This window comes from Eptatretus burgeri, chromosome 15 (assembly GCF_056783735.1).
Source record: "Eptatretus burgeri isolate ZD-2024b chromosome 15, Ebu_testis_v1, whole genome shotgun sequence".
Classification (NCBI taxonomy): Eukaryota; Metazoa; Chordata; class Myxini; order Myxiniformes; family Myxinidae; genus Eptatretus; species Eptatretus burgeri.
The window spans coordinates 3,879,908-3,888,938 of NC_140975.1; the positions used below are offsets into that span (position 1 = coordinate 3,879,908).

General features: G+C 46.6%; 1 protein-coding gene across 6 annotated transcripts in view; it reads left to right on the plus strand.

Annotated features, from left to right (window-relative positions):
* DHDDS (dehydrodolichyl diphosphate synthase subunit) overlaps window positions 1-8,568 on the plus strand; it is a 53,983-nt gene extending 45,415 nt beyond the window's left edge. For all 6 annotated transcript variants that reach the window (XM_085856694.1, XM_085856695.1, XM_085856692.1 and 3 more), the window contains 2 exons: window positions 5,789-5,944; window positions 7,638-8,568. In XM_085856694.1, coding sequence (XP_085712820.1) covers window positions 5,789-5,944; window positions 7,638-7,706 — 225 coding nt within the window. In that variant the 3' untranslated portion in view covers window positions 7,707-8,568. The remainder of the gene's footprint in view (window positions 1-5,788; window positions 5,945-7,637) is intronic.
* Window positions 8,569-9,031: the final 463 nt, after the last annotated feature.

The following is a 9,031-nucleotide window of genomic DNA, read 5'->3' on the forward strand; positions in this document are numbered from 1 at the left end:
CCTGTCATGGCCAGCCCAATCTCCAGAGCTGAACCCCATTGAAAACCTCTGGAATGTGATCAAGAGGAAGATGGATGGTCACAAGCCATCAAAAAAAGCCGAGCTACTTGAATTTTTGCGCCAGGCGTGGCATAAAGTCACCCAACAGCAATGTGAAAGACTGGTGGAGAGCATGCCAAGACGCATGAAAGCTGTGATTGAAAATCAGGGTTATTCCACAAAATATTGATTTCTGAACTCTTCCTAAGTTAAAACATTAGTATTGTGTTGTTCAAAAATGAATATGAACTTGTGTTGTTTGTATTATTTGAGGTCTGAAAACACGAATCTTTGTTGTTATTTTGACCAGTTGTCATTTTCTGCAAATAAATGCTCAAAATGACAATATTTTTATTCGGAATTTGGGAGAAATGTTGTCAGTAGTTTATAGAATAAACCAAAATGTTTATTTTACTCAAACACATATCTATAAAATCGTAAAATCAGAAAAATTTATAATTTTGCAGTGGTCTCTTAATTTTTTTCCAGAGCTGTGTATATATATATATATATATATATATATATATATATATATATATATATATATATATATATATATATATATATATATATATATATATATATATCTATATATATTGTTGCGGGCCGCGGGGGTCAGTGGTGAGAACAACCACAAGGTGGGGAAGTTTATGCCGTCTCCCACCAGACTCCCTGGAATTTATAGGCCGTCGCTCTGGATAACTTCAAAGTCAGCGGGTTGATTAATCGACCGTGAAATGCCAATATCTTGACCGCATGGCGTAGGGTTAATTGTCTCGATGCAATATACCTAAGTAACCACCCAGTCTTGGCTACCGGGGATTCACGCCCTCGGAACGTCTAGCCGAACTGGATCACTCTCCCAGCGACGGTAGAGAATCAACTTCCACCTACCAACTCCGGCTCGGATGCAGTCGAGCGGGCCTGCCCAGGACGTTCCGGCTACGATGTACCGATAATTACCGGGGATGAAACCCCGTCTGAACTCAGACCCGGACCATGCTGGACCAAATAAAGAAAGGACGGAAACGAGCAGGGAGCATTTCTAGCAAGTTTCATTTGCAGTAAATGAAGACACAAAGTATGACTTAATGCAAATATGCAGGAAGTATTTACAATGATCTAAAAACACTAATTCATTTCTACTTAAAGACAGGCCCATACGCAGACACACTCACACACACAAAAAGAAAAGAAACCCCGGAGTTCTTTATTGGACCCTCCAGCCGATGAGAGAGAGAGAGAGAGAGAGAGAGAGACCTGCTGGGGGTCAGAGTTCGGTGGGTACCTGACCTTCCGAGGGAGGGCCTGCTCCACGATGCGGCACCTGACAAAGATCGTGGGTCCGATCCCCAGTCGCACGTGGGGGACTCGAGGCCCGTGGCATAGTTCTGGTGGCGAATAATCGGGGTCCACTAAAGGGGGTCAGGGTCGCTCTGTCCTTCCTTGTGGAGGGCCAGCAGAGATGCATTCGCCGCCTCGATGGCCCTCTGCTCAACCCTCGAGACAGCAAAAACCCCTTCGTAACAGCAACGTAGACCCCCTGTGACCACTCTTCATAATCGCCTCTCGTAACCACCCCTTCGTAACAGCAAAAACCCTTAAGAACCTCTCAGAACTCTCGTGCAACCCACCAACGCCTCAGAGAGTGCTCTGGAATTTATGGACCTCCCTCAGTGGGGAGGGGCTTTGGTCAGCACACCTCGCTGTTCGCCTCTAATTGGCCAGGATCCTATGGGCATAGCCTTCCTGGGCGGAGTTTCGGCCATGCCCGGAGAAAGCCGCCCCTCCCCCCACGCGTGTTTGAGGAAGGTGGATGGTGGTGAAGCTACGATTGCGTGTGGAACGTTCGTGGAAGCCCAGGACTGGGACCGCGAGGCCCCCCTCTCGGCAAGTCAAGGTATGAGCAGCCAACGGTGGTTATGGAGCGTGATCGGCACGTGGTGAGATGTAATAACCGAACTATGAAAAAAAAATCACAATGCACATATTCGACTCTCCCACTCGACAAAAAGAAGGGGCCTGTCTCACATGTACTTACCGGCATAACTAACTTTGGGACCTGAATGTTGAGTGCGCATGGTTTCCAGATTCGTAAGCCTCCCCCCCCCTTTTTTATAGACTCGGCCCGAGTCGTCAATTTTCGTGTGGCATGCAGGTGTAGGTTTTCCCCGAGTACGTTTTACCTTCGGATCCCTGAGTGCAACATTTGAATACATGTCCCAAAAATAAATGACCTAGTGCGTTGCGTAACTCAACTAACAGACTCACTCGGACAACTTAACTACATTTTCCGGCACTAAACAAACAACAGGTGGGTTAAAATTATGTACATTTCTAATATTTACACTACCATGGCTCAGGACCTGTGACTTAAGGAGAGAAAACACAGCAAAGTTAACATTGGACGGTGGGCGAGTGCACAGCAGACATCGATGGTCGGATGTCTTTAGGGCCGTCAAAGGTCCCTTGTTTGTCGTTGAATTATTTTTTTTTATTTTTTTTTTCGGCTGCTGGAGGCAACTCACGCTAACACGGCAGGCCATTCGCCATCTCACAGGCCATTTGAACTGGCCTTTATGCAACAAGAGCTCCAGGCTGCTCAGTGCAGTCCCCGGTCCATTTGAACTGGCTTTCATGCAACAACAAGGAGGTGTCCGGGCTGTTCAAATGCAGTCCCCGGTAATGCGGCTGCCTGCAGGGCAGTCCTTGCAAAACACTTTCAGAGGTGGTCCTGGAGCACATGGTGAAAGTTGTGACATGGGTAAGCAAACAAAGGCATGGGCAGGTATGGAGGCAAGGCAAAGGGAGTCACAAGGCAAAGGCAGGCAAAGCATGCAAATGCAGACCAGGTAAGGTGCGACAGGTCGGCATATAAAGCTGGCCGGCCTCGGTCTGGTCTCGTAAGGTTGTGGAGGGAGTGTGGTGGTGCCGGCCGGTCTGAAAACCTACCCTACTGTTTGCGTTTTTGACCTATCCGTTTTTTGGATCTACTGATCACGGTAATCCCCGCTCGGTTAAACTGCCCGCTCCGCCGGGATCTGTCGAGGGTGTGGTTTTCGCCCGGTAGTTAGACGACGTGGGTACATAGGTATATTGAAATTAGGCAATTAACCCTACCCCACGCCGTCAAAATATTGGCGACCACGGTCCACAAAGGGACCCGTGACCTTTCGGACTTATCTGAGAGTCACGACCTAAATTCCGGGGTGTTCGGTGGAGACGACCCTACTGCTCCCCCTAGTGATCGTTAATCGCCACCGAACGCCGGCCCACAACAATATATGTATATGTATGTATATATTTTTATGTGTATATATGTATATGCATGTATATGTATATATATACAGATATATGTATCTCTCTCTCTCTCTCTCTCTCTCTCTCTCTCTCTCTCTCTCTCTCTCTCTCTCTCTCTCTCTCTCTCTCTCTCTCTCTCTCTCTCTCTCTCTCTCTCTCTCTCTCTCTCTCTCTCTCTCTCTCTCTCTCTCTCTCTCTCTCTCTCTCTCTCTCTCTCTCTCTCTCTCTCTCTCTCTCTCTCTCTCTCTCTCTCTCTCTCTCTCTCTCTCTCTCTCTCTCTCTCTCTCTCTCTCTCTCTCTCTCTCTCTCTCTCTCTCTCTCTCTCTCTCTCTCTCTCTCTCTCTCTCTCTCTCTCTCTCTCTCTCTCTCTCTCTCTCTCTCTCTCTCTCTCTCTCTCTCTCTCTCTCTCTCTCTCTCTCTCTCTCTCTCTCTCTCTCTCTCTCTCTCTCTCTCTCTCTCTCTCTCTCTCTCTCTCTCTCTCTCTCTCTCTCTCTCTCTCTCTCTCTCTCTCTCTCTCTCTCTCTCTCTCTCTCTCTCTCTCTCTCTCTCTCTCTCTCTCTCTCTCTCTCTCTCTCTCTCTCTCTCTCTCTCTCTCTCTCTCTCTCTCTCTCTCTCTCTCTCTCTCTCTCTCTCTCTCTCTCTCTCTCTCTCTCTCTCTCTCTCTCTCTCTCTCTCTCTCTCTCTCTCTCTCTCTCTCTCTCTCTCTCTCTCTCTCTCTCTCTCTCTCTCTCTCTCTCTCTCTCTCTCTCTCTCTCTCTCTCTCTCTCTCTCTCTCTCTCTCTCTCTCTCTCTCTCTCTCTCTTTCTCTCTCTTTCTCTCTCTTTCTCTCTCTTTCTCTCTCTTTCTCTCTCTTTCTCTCTCTTTCTCTCTCTTTCTCTCTCTTTCTTCTTCCGCCTGCCCCGTTAGGGTCGCCACAGCGGATGATCCGTATGATCCGCATAGTGATTTGGCACATGTTTTCCGCCAGATGCCCTTCCTGACGCATCCCTGGTCGCCTCTTACGACACAGGGATATGGTACACCTATTTTAACCGGGGTATACACCGGCCCAGTACACTGGTACTCACTTCGCCGACCTCGGAAGGATGACAGGCTGTCAACCCCCTGGTGTATTAATTCAGTGGCCCAACGGGGCTTGAACTCAGGACCTTTTGGATCCCAAGCCGCTGCCCTAACCACTGTGCCAACACCAGGCTATATCTACGTATATATATATATATATATATATATATGTATATATATATATATGTATATATATATTATATGTTGTTGTTGTTCTTTCGGCTGCTCCCGTTCGGGGGTCGCCACAGCGGATCATCCGTTATGATCTGCATACTGATTTGGCACAGGTTTTACGCCGGATGCCCTTCCTGACGCAACCCTGGTCGCCTCTAACGACACAGGGATAAGGATTGGGTTTCGCCATGATTCCGGGCTGCCCTACACCCTCTCATAGCGTGGCCCAGCACAGAGCGCCCATCCTCAAGCGATCCTCCAACCCAATCCTCCGAGTAGCTGGATTACAGGCGCACGCCACTACGCCCGGTATATATGTATATGTATGTATATAGAAACAAGCAAAATTGGCCTCTGTTGACCTTTTGGCTGATGTTGACCTCAAAAATATAATTGGTGGTTGAATTCAGTGACCTGAGATGCAAATCCTCTTCAAATTTCAAGTCAATGGGATGAAAAGTGAGGATTTTAGAAATTCCACCAAAGTTGGTGACCTTTGACTTTTGGACTATGTTAACCTCAAAAATAGTTGGTGGTTGAATTGAGTGAGCTGATATGAAAATCCTGTTCAAATTTCAAGTCAATCGGATGAAAATTGATAATTTTCGAAATTTGGCCGCTATTGACCTCGTGCAATCTTTGTCGCTTGACCGTCGCAGGGACGGTTTCTGCAATCTACGAAAGTTTCAGAACAATCGGCCGAGTGGTTTGGGCTTTAGGTGAGCAGACACACAAACAAACAAACAAGCAAACGGAAGAGATCAACATACTTAGCAAAAAAATTTTTATGCCAAGTAACAAACAGTGGTGAATCCATAACCTGCCCACCTTCGGTGGCAGAGGTAATGACTGAAGTGTGTGAGGTATGATCCTTGTGATAGATAACCTGTGATAAGCACTACCTCGGACTCAACCGTAGTTAAAACCACTGAGATTCGGTGGGAATCACATGTTCCAATTAGTGCTGCAAATATATGTTTTCCCAGTACTTCATTGTAAGAACTTATAAAGGCTCTGGCATGTCCATCAATTGATTCTCCCTTGGTGCCAAGACTTTCAAGCAGGGTTCAACATGGGATGTAGCTGTCCTTTTGTGACATTAATTTCGCGTTTTGAGACTGCACCTTTGAGTTACACAAAGTTCGCCATCAATGTTGGACGCTTTCAGAAAGGTACAAGTCATAGGAAAAAAAATGTGCCATTCACATTTCAGAAGGCTCGGGAAGCGCAGCAAGCCGAGAGTGTGCGGCACGAGTACCATGCTGACCTGGAGGTGTTGTGTGCACGAGAAGGAAATGAAGATGAGAACGAACTGATGCTGGCGACAACGGCGGGTGAACGCATGCAGCGAACGCAGATGTTCTTGCGGGTACAATTATTATCTTTCCATTCTCTTCTGCCAATATATCGTGCAACGATCATGTAATCTCAGGGTGTTAGAGAACCATCACCTTTTGTGTTTGCTGTGTTTCTACAAATAGCTGACCATGAACAGAAATAAAATGTATGAACTGTCAAACTAAATGCTGTAGTTTAGTGTAGTGCACATGTTACTAAAACGTTTAGGTTAGAGCCGTATGTGTGTGTTTCTCAGGTGTAGCTTAGCGCCGTGTTACCTACAAGGTGAAGGTTAGCACCAAGTGCATGCTCCCAAAACTGTTTCCAAAAAGAGCAGCTTCTGTGTGTGTATGTGTGCACAAGTGCGCGCACACGCAATGTGTAATATGTATAACATGTCATGTATAATACGTGAATAATCACGATACATGTGTATGTACAATCACAACCGTGCATGTGTGTGTATAACAATCACAACCGTGCATGTGTGTGTATAACAATCACAACCGTGCATGTGTGTGTATAACAATCACAACCGTGCATGTATGTGTATAACAATCACAACCGTGCATGTATGTGTATAACAATCACAACCGTGCATGTGTTTAACCACCTCCTTCCTGAAAGTCCCTGTAATGTCCATCTTGTTTACCCCATGTTCCCCGCCCCATCCCTCTCCCTTCCACAGATCTCCTCATGTCGCTGTTCCCCACTGTTTTTTTCCTTCCCTTTCCCACCCCTCTTGTCTCCTGCTCCCTTTGTTGTAGGTTCTGTGTGTTAGCTCTCATATGAGCCTCAACAGTGGATCCCCCCCAAAAAAATCACGATTCATGTATGTATACATGTGTGCATGCCGCTGCGACCGGTCATCATCTCCACTCATGAATCTCTTAGACTGAACGGAGGCCTTCCCCGGTCCTGAAACATCCATCTTCACCCCAGCAAGAAACAATAACTCATGGGCCAAGCTGTCTCCTTATCCTTGGTCTGTTTCCCCCTTCGTCCCTGAAGTGGTGACACTGTAGATCTGTGCGACCTCCCTTGTCTCGGTCTCTTCCTCCTAGGTCTCATCCTTCCTTGGTCTCATCCTTCCTTGGTCTCATCTCGGTCTCATCCTTCCTTGATTGTATAGAGTCGGAAAAACCTGACAAGCTGCAAGGCAAGGCCAGAGCGCTTTGTCACATCCCAAAAGCATGTCAATCCGTGCAAATCCGGTCGGGCTTTTGCGCGGCCCTCAACTTCGCTAAAGCGTGGTTCTTGCTCACTCACTAAAGCATGACCATCGAAGTCGTTGTATTCGGCATGGCCCTGGATCCCATGGAACTTAGTTCCATGCGGGTGGAAATTGGTAAAAAGGGAGTCGCTGAAGCTCGGGCCTTCGTTCTTAGCATGATGGGGTCGGCAAAACCCAGAAAGCCGCAAGGCCTCGTCCCAAACATATGTCGATCAGCACGACTCCGGGTGCCACATGCGTGGTCCTCAGCCTTACCAAAGCTGCCATCCTCGGCTCGGTTTTCACTCCCATCAAATTAGTTGTATTCGGCACAGTCGTTGCTCCCATAAAACTCGGCCTCTCTCGTCCTCAATGGGCGGAATTTTGCCGTGTGTGTGCTTGCGCGCGCACGTGCGTTCTTGCGCGTTTTCTTTTTCGTGTTTTATCGATAAAGTATAGTTTTGTATGGTTTGTTTAATTGTTTAATTCTATCTGTGTGTCTTCTCTGCAGGCCCTGGATCGCAAGTGGGATTTGTTCATTGAAGAACTTTGTGCATCCAGTCCCGTAACAGTACGTTGAACACGTCGCCATCAGTCGGAATCTCTTTAAGGCACCAGATCAGCTGTCGGCTCTTTCTTTTCTGTTTGTTTCCCTTTCCTGCTACTGTTGCGTATAAGTGCTGCACGCACCAGGATTAGGCCTGACGATGCCCCTGCAATGCGACGTTCGCAATGCCCGAGGTAACCGTGCAGCGGCCCTGCAGGGGATCACAAAGGTACTTTGACATGAAATGATCCCTCCTCGTGTCTCGTTATTTAAGAACGCTTTATCATAAGAACGCTCAAATTCCTCTCCCGTTATATTTAATAAATTGATTGGAATATTACTTTTCAAAGCTCGCAATCAACCTTTGCATCCTGTAAGTAATTTATTTCCCTTACCTAATTGCTTTCCATTCAAATGTGTACGTTTTGTTGTCTGAGGAGTCCCATTTGAAAAACACAGAACATCGACCCTTGCTCGAAAGAATGGACCAAACGACCGATGTCAAACCGACATCAAAATTCAAGTTAGCTGTAGTTAGTACGTGCAGCGGTTGTCCCACTGTGGAAGCCGAGTGAAGGGGAAATTTGGGGAGTTCGTTTGCAAAAAAAATAAAACTTATACAGAGTGTCGACGCTTTTTCATTTTCATGAACATCACCTTCATTAGCGAAATTGACGCGTGACCGTTCAGCGAGCCCGTCGGTATTTGCGAGTCGCTGAACTGGCGCGTGGGGATGTGCACGGTTCCACAGACGCGCCGGGGGAATCCGCGCATCTCCCAGAGAAGGCAGAGATTGCAGGGAAGGTGTGAAAAGGTGCGACGGTTTGTGAGATTGTGTTCAATACTCATGGCTGTTGCCCCCTTTTTAACAATAAAAAATGACGTCACTCTCGGATGGCTGTCTCATGACTTGATTGCATCATCAGCTAATCACGTGGTTCTGAAACCTTGCGGTTGTTTTCCTGCTTGTTGCGTTACCACCGTTAATGGCAGTGCCTTCTTTTTGGCAAACCTCAAAGTGTTGTTAATGATATTTCTTGAACGATTTCTGTTCATTTTGCCATTTTCATGTTGAGGCTTCCAATGTCGAACGAATCTCCGTCTAACGAATGCTCCTTCATTTGTGATGACAAGTCATGTTAATTGAAGAACACGAAATCCTCGTTTTTAGATCCTCAATGTAGGATCTCTAAGTCTGACTCAAGTTGTTGTTCTTGTGGACTTTTTTGTTTCACAGCCTACAGTTTTCATCGAAACTTCCTGAAACTTGGCGTATACATGTAAAAATACCCTGCGCAGACAGTAACCATCTCCGATTTTGAAAATTCCTCGAAGAAAAAAAAGTTATGACGTCAAAA